Source organism: Anarrhichthys ocellatus, unplaced genomic scaffold (genome assembly GCF_004355925.1).
Source record: "Anarrhichthys ocellatus isolate YVR2014 unplaced genomic scaffold, GSC_Weel_1.0 scaffold14, whole genome shotgun sequence".
In the NCBI taxonomy this organism is placed as follows: Eukaryota; Metazoa; Chordata; class Actinopteri; order Perciformes; family Anarhichadidae; genus Anarrhichthys; species Anarrhichthys ocellatus.
Window position 1 is genome coordinate 7,972,018 of NW_022280044.1, and position 15,624 is coordinate 7,987,641.

The window sequence follows — 15,624 nt, forward strand, 5'->3', positions numbered from 1 at the left end:
TTGAAAATTGCTTCCCACATCCCTTTTGCTGTAGTGTGTATTGATGCGTTTCTTCACGTTTGTGAAAGGAAGACAAATGTGATACCTTTAGTGGAGGTTATTAAATAAGTTCAAGATGACCAGCACCTCTGAGGTTTTGGGAGAGGTGTAATTGGTCCATGAGGGGCGTAAAGGCAACACATCTTTCAAATGGTTACCACAATGGTCTGGTCATCAGGATGCAAGGAAGCAACTCTCCAATTTTAGTTTCTAGGGGACAAATAAGAAAAGCGATGTCTTTTCAGAGCAGGGCTGAGCTGCCCGGACGCTGCCACAGCGTAGGCACTTAATAGGCCTCACCGAACAGAAAGGAAGTGACACATTAAGAGAAAGCGAATGCGAAACAGGCAGCTTTTCAAGAAAGGTAAACAAAGGCTGCAATTAAACCACCTCCTCAAAGCTGTTTACTGCTCAAGTCTTTGCATACCCCACAAAGATAATGACCAGAGCCACTTCATTAAACACAAAAGTACAAATCTAACAATGACATTTCTTCCTGTCTCGACTTCTATCTTTAATACTCAGGTTTAATAATCATCCTGAGGGTTAGCTTGGCACAAATCATGGCATATATGAATTAAGCGTACACGTCATGTTATTACTGTTTAGGACAGATTTTCAAGCACATTCAAATAAGATAGCCACCTGTGAATTATACAACGTCATGTCTGTGTTGCATTTTCTCAGGCAAATAAACTGAATTTTGGAATGAAAGTCTAGGAATCTCTCCAAAAGCTTGAAACAACATTGCCAAGGCTGGCTCTAATTTAAGAGTTGTGACAGAGAGGTAATATATTCTGCCTCTGGTTTATTCCCAGAATAAAATCTTGTTTTGTTTATGTCTAAATAAATCAGACGGGTTTAGAAATTGAACAAAATTCCAATTTGTTTAAGGGGGAATTTTATTTTTCACGCCTGTTTTGGGGTGCCAATAATATCTGAAACAACCAGCTTAGAGGCAATAAGTGCAGGAAAGTGGTCGTTCATCGCTCTGCACACTCACTCATTAACACTCCTCCTACACAGAATTGAGATCGTCCCTCACACTGTCTGTCCTCGCCAATTCCCATCAATTCCCATCAAACAGATAATTCCCTTGACTGAGTCATTATCTCGCAGAGGATCCTAAGCAAGAGAAGAAGTTAGTGAGCAGTGACTGACATCTATTGCTTGACATAGAACAGTGTGGGCTGTGAATGGTAACTGATGCAAAATGGTGTGAGGCACAAAAAAAAAGCCTGTGGTGCAGACATATTCCTGCAAGAAAATGCCAAGCTGAACTTTTGAGATAATTACTGATGAAAAGATACAATATCAGACTCCCAAATCTTCCCTACCGATGGGAGGTTTAAGAGGAGGGAATTGCATCGTCCTTGTTATCTCCCTATATATTTTACAGGAAGCATGCAAGTGAGGAAAAAAATAAACCTGTTTAGCTGCCCTCTCTACCCCATATTTAATCTGAAAAGGTCCCTCGATGCTTAACCCCCATCCTTCCCAAGCTTCTTACCAAAAATAAACAAAACAAAGAATCTGACCGGCAGCACGTGTTGCTTCAGCCCTCCATACTGAGGTTATCTTAAAAAAAAAAGTTCTTGATTCAGACCAAGTTCATAAATACAGCTGGACTTCAAGCTCTTTGTGTCCCTTCTCTCTTAATTAAGTCCCCTTGACATTTTTGGTGTGGGGTCTATGTGCCAGGCTGGCATAGTAGGCACACTGGCTGGGATCACACTGGCCAGTAGGACCTGGAGGTCCAGATTGACCGTGGGGGCCGGGGTTTCCTGGCTCTCCCTGGGCTCCAGCTTGCCCTGGGCCTCCGTCTTTACCATAACCAGGCAGACCAGCTGGACCTATAGTAGGAAGGACGACAATTTGAGGCTCCAAATCTGGTGAAACCAACCTAAGAAGAAGGAATACAGTAAGCAAGAGACTGGTTGTTACCTATCGGGCCAGAGGGTCCTTGCTCTCCTCTTTCGCCAATACCAGGTTCTCCCTTTTCTCCTCTTGTTCCTTTGTCACCTGGAAATTCAGAAAACAGGAGCCACATTAGCCGTTATATTTATTAGTCAACCAATTTTAACAACCTTGAGCATTACTGTATGTTGACATTCATGACACATGGATGGACTGGAATATCGGGCATGTTCTTAGTGTGTGTGTGTGTGTGTGTGTGTGTGTGTGTGTACCAAGCCCTTGTAGCTGCCTCTGCTCAGCTTTTCTCAGCTATCTTAGAGTGAAAAAGTGATCTTGAAGAGGCACTCCACTGATTTTATCAGAGCCAAAATCTACCAGTGTAGGATAGTACATACTATCTCTGAACTCTGTTGAATAATATCTTCTGTTGCTCTGGTGAAGTGTTGTCAAGTCTGTGAAAATGACTTGAATGATACCAGTTGAGTTCAATAAGCTTGACTCCATTCATTTTACATGGAATTGATGCAATACAAACAGGTTTTGTTGGCTTAATTTGTACAAAAACTGCAGTGTAACAGAAATATGTTGTAGTTTTACAGGGATTATGTCCCGAACCATTTCTGTGGCGGGCACAGCCACTTCCTGGAGTCTCTGCTGGGTGTCTGGCAACCTCACAGTCATAACAGGATTTAAATAAATGACTGTGGCAGGCCGAGACAAAGTCTGGCACATTTAGTGTACAGCCATCTAACTCTCTGGACAAATTAGAGTTTTTGACAAAACGTAGAACTATTCCTTCAGAATTTATCTCAAACAGCCGTCAGATACAATTGTTCTTTATGTCCTCTTTGATCTGATGTAGATCTTTCTTAGTCGGCCTTATATGAAGTAACTGGTATTTTTCACTGCCAATACATCAAGTGATTTCTTTGACAAAATTGTCTTGGAGACATCAAGTTGGACCAATCTGAGAGTTAGAAAGTAGTAAACACTGTGGAAATAGTAAAGGAACAAAAAAACATTAAAAAAAGGACACACAGGAAATAATAATACTGCCAAAAGTCTCTGTCCTACCTTTAGGGCCCATGGGTCCCCTGGACCCTTCTCCGCCATTTTGTCCGGGCATACCAGACTCTCCAGGGGGGCCAGGTCGTCCAGAACTGCCGTCCTTACCCGAGGGGCCTGGAGCTCCTGGACGGCCAGCTGTACTCTTCACGTGGGCTGGCTGGATCTGAGCCATGAGGTAAGCCATTTTGGCTGGACACAAAAGCAAAGTTATTTGATCACACTTTCATGAATTTAGATCCATTTTAACTTTAATGATTTTATTGTTAAAGAGGTACTGCACACTTAAACCGGTCTTAATATTGACATTTCTTTACAAGTGGATTAAAATCTGTATTTCATGGGTTTCAAAATGGCTCAACACGCCATCTACTGTTTTAGATCAGCCCTGTACTTTGCAGGCCAATGCTGACTTAGAGTCTAACCGTCAGGATTTATCCATGTCATGAAAGTAACTCCTGCCTCACACATCCACGCACTGCCCCTCCCCTCACCCCTGCTCAGGCCCTTGCCCACTTTCTTTTGTGCATTTTTCAAAACTATGCAGTGGGTGGATTTAGGCTCAAACCTGGAGGTGAAGTTACACTTTAATGTTTCCATGTATTGTTATCAAATAGTTTCTGTTTCGTTTACCTGTTTTGCGAAGCCCTTTTGGCTGCATCTTTGCATGTAATGTGCTACACAAATAAAGTTATTATTATTATTCCTTAAATTTCAAACTACTCTGTTAAGGTTATCTTCGTCAGGTCAACATGGAAAGGAGACAGACAAAAAGAAATCGCCTCCTCACCATCTAATTGTTTCGCCAGCTCCTCCTGGATGAGTCGTCTCATCTGCTCCAGTGATACCGACTCTCCCTGAGACATGAAATATGGTAATCAGTAAATAAATTATTTATGCCTAAATTTAATGAACCTGTGAATAGTTTTGTGGCATCAACAATAAAGCTTTCAGGACTATGACTCACTCTTTGGCCTGGAATACCGGGATTTCCTGAAGTTCCTTGTGGCCCCGGAGCTCCTAATTCTCCTGGTGGTCCAGACATGCCCATCATCCCTGTGTGGCCCTTTCTACCAGGGGGTCCAGGGTTTCCAGGCATACCTGGATCTGCTGATTGTCCTTTATCTCCCTTCACACCTGAATCTCCCTGGATCAGATGACAGCAATTGTACATTTTCAGACTTGAAGAACCTCCAATTTGCATCTCTCAGTTGTGTCAATCAGGCGACAGATTTGTATCTATTATGAGCACATTATCTGTCACATTTTGCATCTCTAGTACTCGCCTTCTCTCCTTTGAGGCCTCGATCACCAACTCTGCCTGGCATCCCCTACAAAACACAAAAAACAGTGGACGTGAGCAAAAAATCTGTTTGTATTATATCATAGTTTATCGACATTGGTTCGATGAGGTCCTTACCTGTTTACCTTCTGGACCGATTGGACCAGGTGGACCCTGGAAATCAAGATAAAAGTCAACATTACCCACAACTGCTCATATTTGTGAGCTGCAAATAATCTTGGAATGAAAATGTTACAAATCTACCACTCACCGCGGGGCCTTTAGGCCCACTAAAGCCTGGTAATCCTGGGTTGCCGGCCTCTCCCTTGTCTCCTCTAAGACCCTGTGCGACAGCAGAGACATGGCCGCTCATCACATGGCACACACATGGCACACACATGGCACACACATGGCATACTGTACTTGTACTCTAAAAGCCTCGCTCATTACTGTGGATTCAGTAAGGATTAATATTTAGCTTCTTATCAACATGCAGCAGTGGCCTGGATAAAAGTCTCATAAACCAATCTTGCGGTGAGACATGCCAGCTTGAAGAGTTTAATATCCATATTTACAGGGCACATGTAGGCCTGAAGAACAGCAGGTTATGGCAACCACAGAGAGATTTGAACTAAAACAAAGTTAGCCTAATAAAACTAGAAAGTTTGGCAATATTACAACAGTTTTAGCTTCCCTTCATGTCACCGGTCCACGTCAGATCAGACTTTAAGGTGATTGTGATGTCCTACAATATTGTAAATGAACAAGCCACTCCCTATCTGTCTGATCTCCTTTAACCTTATACTCCCATCAGGAGGGCTCCTATTGCTCCCCAGACTCACAGGGTTGTTCTCAGTTTCAATGTATAACATAAGCCTAAGTTGTCCCAGCAACAAGAATAATATTAGTGTGTGATGCGCTCCTTTTTTAGCTTCTTGTGTGTTTGTAAAACCTGTGTTCTGTCCAGGTTTCATGGTTGAGAGGAGGTCTTGTGCCTCAGGCTCTTGCTCTATAGCGACACCTGAAAGCTGAGATTCATCCGTATCATTTTGTCATACGGATTGCCTATACTGTGATTTTATTATGTTGGTCTATTTTTGTACACGACATCTATTGAGCGTGTTTCCCTCCTGGGAGAGGGATCCCTCTTCAGTTGCTAATCCTGAGGTTTCTTCCATTTGTCCCTCTGTTAAAGGGTTTGTTTAGAGAGTGTTTCCTTATGCGAAGGGGGGGTCATAAAGGACAGATGGTGACGTAAGCTGTACAGATTGTAAAGCCCCTTAAGGCAAATTTGTGATATTGGGCTACTTTACATATAAAATTGACTTACATTGGCTTGAAGGAGTTTATTAATGCTTGCAGAATTGGGAGAATGATTCACTTTCTCTTTTTCATCTAAACGTTTCTTATTGTTGTTGAATATACAGTATACACCATCTCCTCTGCCTTTTTCCACTCACTGCATCATCCTCTCTCTCTCTGTGGTAAATCTGTCCATCTGATAACATTTTTAGAAATATCAGATCCTGACTCTAAATAGCTTCACCCTACACTGAAATCACTCTCTACCTCCTCTCCCAACCCTTTCTGCATCTGGCTCCTGCCCTCCTCCCTCCTCCAGGCTATTTCTGGTGATCTGCTCCCCCTGCTGACTGATATCATCCACTCCTCTCTGATAGCTGGCTGCATATCGTCTGCCCTCGAGTTAGCAACGGTTACTCCTTCTCCCAAGAAACCGTCCTCCAGCCCACGGACCAGTGTGCAGCTCCATCTATTTCTGTCCAGAACACATTTTGTTGTGAATGATAGCAACACATCAAATTAAGAATTCTCCTCACTGACAGGTCTCACTATCTCTGTCTACATTTCATATCTGTGACATATCTGTTATGGTGACCTCTGCCTGCCTCTTCATCTCCAGGCACAAGTGCCAGTGTTAGCCTATAAACCCTGTAATCACCGAACCCTCGCTGACTTTAATTAACCTCATCTTCGTGCTCAGCCAAATTAGTACACGGGCTCCAAAAGCTTTATGACGACTGGGACAGCGCTTTAAAATGACATTTTACCTTGGCAGTTAAGTGCAAAGCTCATATTTTCAGTGTAGCTTAAAAATATTCTAACATTAGCTTAATATGAGCTATGGGGACTCAAACACTCGCTCATGTCAAAGTAGAGCCGTCCTGAACCATCGCAGACGTACCTGGAGCACACAGTACGTGTAGGCTGTGAATCTGTGATTCACTCCCTAGTCACCTGATTGATTAAAGGCTGTTAAAGGCTCTGGCTGGTTTCGATCGGTCCATCTCTACCTTAGACTGTAGCTGTACCCATTGCAAGTGATGGGCCACACTTGTTAGTTGTTACAGAGTTTATTTTTGGCTTTAACACATGTCTACAACACTGCGAGGTCGACAGGGACCGACTCCTCCTCTGTCTAAAACAACTCTACAGATTCAGCATTGCAGACCGTTACAATTGGATCAAAATCAATGCAGCAGAAATGTCGTCTTTTTCAATTCCTTCCATTATTCTTCCTCGTCAAAACCAAACACAAAAGGCTTTGAATAATATGTTTGACATGTTCAGTAGTAGAGTTCCCCTTTAACAACTGATGTCACATATACAGAGTTGGGATGATAATTAAGCTTGAATTTACATTTATCAATAAAATGAAACTGGTATGAATATTGAAAGTAGACGTCTATTTTCTCAAGCAAAATACAGATTGCCTTGCTCTTATATTATTCCAACACTTGGAGAAAATTTGCTAAATCTGCTGTGCAATGGCCACTCTTTTTTTGTAATTTATTGATATTTGGAAATATTTACTGTTGGATTTGGTTAATTTTTCCATAAATTGAATTGCAATCTGTGCTCTGATATGTCAACTCCCTTAAACTCATCAAGGGCAAATAGATGTTCCCACCCTGGTCAGGGCAACATTTACTCAAATCTTCCATCATAATCTGACAGATCGTCTCTTCTAGACATACTTCACACCCTCCTCTCGTCTTCATTTACACCCCTGCTTGCACACTTGGCAATGAAAATGCTACTTTTTTCCGAATTCCTCTTATCTATGCTATTCACTGCCCTTCTCCTTTAAATGTGTTCACTCTGTGTAACAAAGAATTTTGTTTGTACTGAGTGTTGTGGTGAAGTGTTTCGGTGTCACTATTGTTTGTTTGCACCGTTAGTCATCCAATTGTTGTTTTAAAGATAGAAAATTGATAACTCACCGGAGTTCCAGGGAGACCTGCTTTTCCTGATGGCCCTGGTTCACCTGGCTTGCCCTGGGATGCAAAGGGGGGGGGGGGACACAGGATGAGAAAATTGATGTTGAAGGACAGCGAGAGGAACGACTTGAGTGCCACTTTATGTCAATATGTATCTGTCTGCTTGACACCGGGCTGCTTCGTTCTTCTGTTTGCGTCAGACAGCGCTGCAAGTGATTGAAAATGACTCACCGACTCTCCTCTTGGTCCACTAAGACCTTCTCTGCCTGGAGGTCCCGTAGAGCCCTGTCGTGACAAAAAAATAGACATGTTATATTCTGGCTTTCACATGCTGAAAAAGAGGGAACAGAACCATGTATCATCTGTAGGACATGCTGAGAAAAAACTGCAGGCTTGATCACTTTAATCTTATTGGAAAACAGCCTCTACTGTAGCAGTGAGGTCAATCTGAAGTCCTTCCTTTTTTTGTGGAAGGAGTATGTAGGTGAGGAGGAAAAGATTCTTACTTTAGAAGACATACTGTGAGAATAATCCATCTCTAAGCCTCACAGCCAGAGGATGAGTTAAAAAGTTATTTGTGTGTGCGTGTGTGTGTGTGTGTGTGTGTGTGTGTGAAGTGTTACATCCTGCTTCTAGACAAATGGGGGAATAAAAGTGCTGCAGCCTTTGACTGTGTGCATGAAATGGATTTCAGTTTGTCATTTGGTGAAGATGAATTGCATGAAACTGTGTCAAAGGATATAAAGCTGCTGGTTCATAAACATACTCTGCTGCTAATGAAGCTCTAGTATTATATACACGCGATTAAATATTCTGTGCTCTGCTGGAAGCTTTGCATTCTGTCCAAAACCGTTTTTTAAACTCAGGAGTTTTGTCTGCATTCCCTCAATCAATGGAGGATTGGTTCCAGGCAGCAACAATAATTATTCTCATTGTGACGCAGCCAGGAAGGGATGCTGCATAGAAAGGAATGGCAGATAGGATTTTAATAGGGAAGACAAACATCTTCTGTGGGGGGCATATTACTTTTATAATGAAAATGCTTAAGTGAAAGCTATATTTTAAAGTTAGTTCTCTGTATTGTAGTATACTGAATGCAGTCACTTTATAGCACCTATTTGTTTCCTTGTGTGTGTGTGTGTGTGTGTGTGTGTGTGTGTGTGTGTGTGTGTGTGTGTGAAAGAGATAAAGATTGAGGGAACTGCAGATTAAAAATCAGAAATTCACAATTTTGACGTGTATGCAGCACAGTGCTCTCAGAAAGTATCAGGTATGTATGAAGGAAACAAAAAAACATTCTGAGTAGAGTTACAATAGGGATGCTAATAATAATATATATTTAATTATTCCATTATTATGGAGTGCACATGAATTAATTTCACTTGTTCATTAGATACTTGAACTTCATGGTGTCTTCCTACCTCTGAAACTAAATCTACACACTAACCAATAATTAACAAATGTGTAATGTTGAACATACCTCTTTCCCAGGTTTGCCATCACGCCCAGATGATCCAGGCTTTCCATCTTCTCCCTGTTTGGCACAGAAGAAAATAAAATGGACTATATAAGAGAAACCTCGAGGTAAAGTTAAGGTACAGTTCAGTCGATCGCTCAGGAGAAAATTCTCTTGGATCAGAAACCAAGTTTGACAGGTTTTGTTTTTATATCATCATTGTATTGTCATGTGCTTAAAAAGTTGAATTCAGCCAAGAGGTGAGACACTTAACTTAGCTTAGAAAACATTATATACTACAAACAGTATGCAACATAGAGTTTCATGGAAACTGTTCTATAATTGTAGGATTCGCACCACAATCACTAAAGCTAATGGAAGATAATGTTATGAAGACAGGAGTGCGTTTGCGAATGGCTAATTAGTTCAAACTTTCTTGTTTTAGCTGCTGTTACAAGAGTTTATAGTGTCTTAGATTACCATTTTTGTCACCGTGTGATTTTTTTTTATTTCACAAGGATGGTTGGAGGGAGCCTGCAGATTTAAGATTTTCTTTGCCAACAAGTGTTTCTGTAATTGTAATAATTGCTTTATATACGACAATAAATAACAGATAGGGCAGACTTGAGATCTACAGAGTTAGTCATAAGAATCCATGACACATCTATATTGTACTGAGGTGCAGCGCTAAATCTGTGCCTCTAATTGTGTACAGTATGTCAACTTTCAATATCCTGGATAATAGTGACTATCATTTCCGTACGACTGACAGTTAGTGACAGTATATGAGCAGTGAAGGGCAATTTTCAGTGCGTCTATGGAAACACTTTACGGCTCCTCTGATAAGTTGTCTAATGTCCGTGTGGCAGCACGGGCTGCAGAGCTGAGAGGCTGCCCGCCACGCTGTGGCTCAGTCAGAGTTGTCCGTAATGAGCCATGCTATTGGTCACGGTGCTGTGGCAGAACCTCTCCTGTGGGTGTGTGCCGAGTGAGAGACAAAGCAGCAGGTGCAGTGGTTCTCTCGGAGAAGGTGTTTTCAAAGTGTCAGACGTATCTTGAAATCGCAGTGCGGCATGCCAAACGCTGACTGTGAGCTATTCCAACTGCAGGTAATAGTTCCAGTTATGGCTCTTCAGCAAAGGCAGTTATCTTTCTAAATGCATAATTTATACTATACTTCCCATGCTTTTATGTTCTTATGTTCTTTCGTGAAGGTGCCAGTTTTCGAATCCAAGAATACTGATACGAGCAGAGAACATTCTGCCAAATGTATCACAGTCTAATTGGATGTCTCCTTTTCTTCTTCTTTTTACTTTAATACTGTCATTTGATGAAAATAATTGACATAATTCCAATTGTGTGATACATTTAGTGACAACGTTTATTTGTCAAACCTCCATAGAGGACATCTGACTGCATTAGACCTGTAGAGAGTCGAGCACTATCCCAATAACTGTCCCAGCATGCAGCAGCATTGACTTGTTGTCTGGGAGACTGCAGGTCTCATCAAAATAGAGCAAAAACACTGTCGCCTATCGTATACTAAACTGCACCAGGGGAAGGTGTTCTGCTTTTCCATACAGACTCACATTCTCTAAACCTTTTTAGCTCACATTGTCAGGGTGAAATGTTTAAATTGAACACTGCTGTCACAAAAAGTAGAAGCTTTCACTGCTTGGTGATGCTCATTAGGCAGGAAAATAGTGCCAAAGATGAATAATGGCAAAGTCTCTGTTTCAGAAAAAAAACATTGTGGTTTTTGCAAATGGACCTATTCAAATGCACGAAAAGTACTAACCGTAGGTCCTGGAGCTCCAGGTTCTCCTCTGTGGCCCTTAAAGCCCTGCATAGGAAAAGAGACCGCAGTGAATCAGTCACAGCAATTTGCTCTGCCAGCCTGCTTCATCAGATCCGTTTACTGGTGGTTACTTACCGGGAGTCCCCTGAGCCCCGAGTTTCCTTGTGGTCCAAGCTCACCTTGCTTGCCCTGAGATGAAAACAAAAATTGTTACAGCATCATTGTCTGGCCATGTTTTACTATGACATTTTTCTAAAAACAGAAGATGTGTTGTAGCTCAAGCTTCATATACTCTTTGGATCACTGACGAACATCCTCATCTACTTACAGGCTCTCCTGGTTCACCTGGTCTGCCGTCTTTTCCCATTTTCCCAGGCTGACCCTGCAGATCAATGAAATCTTTCATTTACCTTCTGCAACTGTTAACACCTACAATTACATTTACAACTCAGACTATTTATGCCATACTGCAGGAACTGTGTGCATATTCATGAGGCTGTACATCCAATCATTTTTCTTACGATCAAGCCGGGAAGACCCGGTGGTCCCTGGATTCCTTTGAGACCCTCTTTGCCCTAGAAAATAAACAAACACAAACAGGTCAGTGTCACTAAGGAAAAAGAAATGATAAATGGCCACTATTACCACACGGGCTGGCTGACCTATATGGTAGATGGAAGAGGTTTGTACAGTAATGACACATGGGTAATAAGTTTCTGAGGGGAAAAGTACATGGAGTGCAGCCTGACCTTTTCTCCAGGGGACCCCGGGGGGCCGACGGGGCCAGGCTGTCCATCGTTACCCTGAAGAGGAAAGAGTCAGTGTCAGTGGAGGTCAACCGAAATAGAAAGTGTGGGACAAAATCCAATACAAATGGGCCTGTTTACAAAAAGCTTAATTAGACCATTTCGAGTGCATATAGTGGAAAGAAATAAGACCGAAACAATAACGTACAGGTGTGCCCATCAAGCCAGCGGTACCTGGATGACCAGGGGGTCCTGGGTGACCCTGTAAATGCAGAAAATTTTTTTTTAATATATGTGATTCATACCAGACAATATTTCTCTGAACATTTTATTAATAAACAAGGAGAGAGAGGATGATATGAGTGAGACTGAGTCATAATGACAAATACACCTTTTCTCCTTTCTCTCCAGGGCCTCCTGGGGGTCCTCGATCACCTTTAATACCCTGTGGTGAGAAAAAAAGAAAGACCGTAAGAAATGTCACATTTCAAGAGGAAAGCATTATTCTGAAAAACTATTTGTCAAAGATATTTAATATTACAAAGGAGGAGAATGTAGTAATAGCTATGTTGTTTCAGAAACACAATTCAATACCCTTTTTTAGTGGCGCTAACATAAACCTTGTGAGGTTAATTAAACAAAAATGTTGACAAAGGCAACTAATTAGCATTTGGCACTTTGGGAGCAATACGGGTGCAGTTAGTGCACAAACTTGCCTTTCCTCCGTCGGCTCCAGAGGGCCCTTGAGCTCCGGCTGTTCCCGGGGGGCCCTGTAATATACACAGCAGAGCATCAGTCTCTGTCCGGGCAGACAGGGCCAAGCACCGGCACTGGGTTCTAATCGTTCACTGCTGCCCCCAGAGGACGCCCAGCTAATGATGCAGACAGAGCCTCTCCATCCGTCACACCAACTGTGGCTGATGATGATAAACGTGCAGCACGGACCTCATGCCTCACTTAGGACTAATATGGTGGAGACACACACTTTATAATACTCGTTTAAAGATGAGCCATAGTCTTTACATTACAGGAGAGGTGAGGTTATGGTTGAATATTAATGACCGTGTCCTACTTGGTAACCATCTTGACCGTTTTTCCCCGGAGGTCCAAGGTGTCCTTTGTCCCCTGGGACTCCTGGGAGACCAGGTAGTCCAGGTGGACCTACAGGGCAGTCTGAGCAAACATCCTATAAGATGGCAGAGACATGTTTGTGATGAAGTGATCCCTCTCAGGGTCCAAACATAAAGACTTTTCTCACTGAAGAGGGACGGAAATGCTCCTTACCTTCAGATTTAGGTCAGAGAGGTCTGCTGCCTTTCCCTGAGAGAGGGGGAATAAACGAGTTAATCCAGAGCGGTTCAATTACTGATTCAATTGGGCCAGATGTTAAAACCAGGAAATGTAGATGGGCCAGTCATTTTCAGCAGCCTAAAGTACATTCATCACAACCAGTATCTCAGACAATACCGGTTGTTAGCTGCCAGTTTCTGTACTTACAGGATCTCCTGGTGATCCCTTGTCTCCCGGCCTTCCTGGTAAACCCTGCATTTGGTGCAAAGGCAAAAAAAATTACATTCTCTGACGATTTTAGAACCCTTAAAAATATTCCAATCAAGTTAAAACTCTGCTCATGATCTTTCATAATGTCACTTTTCATGATACAGTTTTCTGTCCGACTATCAAGGCAGGCAGATCAGAGCCTGTTATGTGATAGATGTGGCCGCTTTGGGTGTCCATAGCTATGGAAGCATGGATCTCATAGTAATGCAACATGTATAAAATGATTTATCCATTTATTCATTCATTCATTTATTCATTGTTGGACTCACATTATGTCCTGCTGGGCCCTCAGGACCGGTGACTCCTGGCAGACCCCTAATGCCCTGGAACCCATATAAACAGATATTAGAGAAACACCTTTTATACAAACATATTCAATATGAATCTTTAGAAAATATTTACCGTAGCTCCAAGGTCCCCATTTTTTCCTGGAGGCCCCTACAAAAAAAAAGAAATGAAACATGTCACATTTTCAAATATGTAAATAAATGCACTGGAGGAAATGATATGACCCTGGTTTGCATCGATGCTCGTACCGGTTGTCCCACTTTGCCTTCTCCTGCAGGACCCCTGTCCCCGGGTAACCCTGGTTCTCCTCGCGACCCGGTTTGGCCCTGAGAAAAAAAATTAAATAAATTGACTTCACCCCTTTAGATAATGTCAGCTCAGCAGTAATGTTTGGCTAAGAGCCTCGCTTGGCGAGGAAGTGTCACATTCAGCGATGCCTTCTGATCCCAGACATACCACCCTGTTTTTAATCTGTGATGAAAGAAATATAAGAAAAATACAATCAGCAGTTGACATTCTGGTGCTCAGAAGACAAAACAGTGTCGGTGATGAGGGTGAGCGACTTGACACCATGAATCCAGCAAATGCCCCTGTCCTCCCGGCCCTGACATCCAGCTCTTCAAGGCAAAGAGCCGGTCATTATCACAGCAGTGGTCACAGTGCAGTGGACATAGAAATTGCTTTTGCTGCTTTCAACAAAAATTAATTGTTCTTCTCATCCGTGCCAGAAAAACACATCAACAAAAGAGAACCTGTGCATGATTTAAAAAAAAAAAAAAAACCTCAGGCAACCTACAAAGCTCTCACACACACGCACATATATTTCTTGCTAACTTTAGAGTTACCTTTAGCCCCAGGGGTCCTTGAATTCCTTGTGGTCCCAGATCCCCCTGTAATATCACAAATGACATCAATCAAATTGCTCGCCACTCAAAGACAGCAATTATTATCTTTTGAATAAGTAATTCAGAGGTGAAAGTGTGTACGAGTTGCTGTTCTTCATGCACATAAGTGTAGCGAGGACTCGGGGCCTCGGGGCCACACCTGGCAGCTGTAAAAAAAACAGAGCTGCTGTGAGCCAAATGTGCTGTGCTCCTGTGCTGCTTTAATGCGATATGTCTTAACAATGTTTTTCCCTGTGTGCTCCTGCCTCGTCAGCAGGACGGCCACATGTCTGGGGTGAAAAATGATGAAGAAACGTGTTGAGCTGCAGCGCAGAATGTGCCTACGCAGGCACACGTTTTCCTGCCTTACAGCCGCTCATATTGTGCTGTGGTTCAACGTGCATTACAGGCAGAGAGAGGCCTACAAGCAGAACACATGTGGAGTACAACAGACTGTTCACATGCACATTAATGAGGTTTCTGTTGAAAGTGAACTGACAAACATGCATTTCTATCATAAAAATTCCCTGTGATTTATAATCACACTTTACCGCTGACTTACTGGTGGACTAGTCCTTACAAACTTTGTATTACATAGAGATGTATTTTAAGTACTAGCGGAGATGCAAATGTTTCCAAAGATACTAAATATATCAGGAAATGTGTACAAAACAACACACAAGACTTCTGCAGTAGAATACTTTAAGGATTGTTTTCCAGCCTTAAAGCTACTTACAGGGAAATAAAAGGGAGCAGTGTGATGTTAACGGAGTTTTACTGGACGGAAAGATTTTGAGGAACCAGAGTGGAAACAACATCTAAAGTTATGTATCCAGGTCTTGGTTGAATCTATTTCACTTATATTTGTTGGCTCTTTAAGTGTCCGAACACCACATGCCTTTTATATACATGAAGAAACTGTCACTAAAAAGTAGTTCAAACATTATTCTGGAATGTTTGAAGTATAAACTGAAGTTATAAAGACAACGTGACAGAAATAATATGTCTTACATTTTGTCCATCTTTCCCCTTTCCTGGAGGTCCGGGGGGTCCAGTCAAACCGCCATCTCCGGGTGGGCCTGTGGGACCTGATTGTCCTGGTTTACCTGGTTCACCCTAAAACAAATGTTACAATGAAGAATGAAGAATGAACTTAATTGTCTCTCAAGGCTACAGCAGCTACACCTGTAGGTGGCTTATATACTCCGAGGTGAAACCTTTATTGTGTTCTGCTAGTTTCTACTTTTAATGGCAAATGTTATTCTCTGTGTAATACTTGTATTGTGATTGAAGTTGTGTTATTTATAATCACAGCACTGTACAGAAAAACAGATATGTATCACTGGTATA

The 15,624-nt window shown here is 42.1% G+C and overlaps 1 protein-coding gene across 1 annotated transcript in view; it reads right to left on the reverse strand.

Moving 5' to 3' along the window:
* Positions 1-1,576: 1,576 nt before the first annotated feature.
* col22a1 (collagen, type XXII, alpha 1) overlaps positions 1,577-15,624 on the reverse strand; it is a 44,502-nt gene continuing 30,454 nt past the window's right edge. The window contains exons 39-65 of the mRNA XM_031854121.1: positions 15,286-15,390; positions 14,236-14,280; positions 13,639-13,716; positions 13,505-13,540; positions 13,372-13,425; positions 13,040-13,084; positions 12,827-12,862; positions 12,615-12,728; positions 12,259-12,312; positions 11,934-11,987; positions 11,751-11,804; positions 11,546-11,599; positions 11,318-11,371; positions 11,125-11,178; positions 10,932-10,985; positions 10,797-10,841; positions 9,023-9,076; positions 7,774-7,827; positions 7,546-7,599; positions 4,575-4,646; positions 4,442-4,477; positions 4,308-4,352; positions 3,989-4,168; positions 3,812-3,878; positions 3,031-3,213; positions 1,984-2,061; positions 1,577-1,892 (exon numbers count right to left, since the gene is read on the reverse strand). Coding sequence (XP_031709981.1) covers positions 1,699-1,892; positions 1,984-2,061; positions 3,031-3,213; positions 3,812-3,878; positions 3,989-4,168; positions 4,308-4,352; positions 4,442-4,477; positions 4,575-4,646; positions 7,546-7,599; positions 7,774-7,827; positions 9,023-9,076; positions 10,797-10,841; positions 10,932-10,985; positions 11,125-11,178; positions 11,318-11,371; positions 11,546-11,599; positions 11,751-11,804; positions 11,934-11,987; positions 12,259-12,312; positions 12,615-12,728; positions 12,827-12,862; positions 13,040-13,084; positions 13,372-13,425; positions 13,505-13,540; positions 13,639-13,716; positions 14,236-14,280; positions 15,286-15,390 — 1,953 coding nt within the window. The 3' untranslated portion in view covers positions 1,577-1,698. The remainder of the gene's footprint in view (positions 1,893-1,983; positions 2,062-3,030; positions 3,214-3,811; positions 3,879-3,988; positions 4,169-4,307; positions 4,353-4,441; positions 4,478-4,574; positions 4,647-7,545; positions 7,600-7,773; positions 7,828-9,022; positions 9,077-10,796; positions 10,842-10,931; positions 10,986-11,124; positions 11,179-11,317; positions 11,372-11,545; positions 11,600-11,750; positions 11,805-11,933; positions 11,988-12,258; positions 12,313-12,614; positions 12,729-12,826; positions 12,863-13,039; positions 13,085-13,371; positions 13,426-13,504; positions 13,541-13,638; positions 13,717-14,235; positions 14,281-15,285; positions 15,391-15,624) is intronic.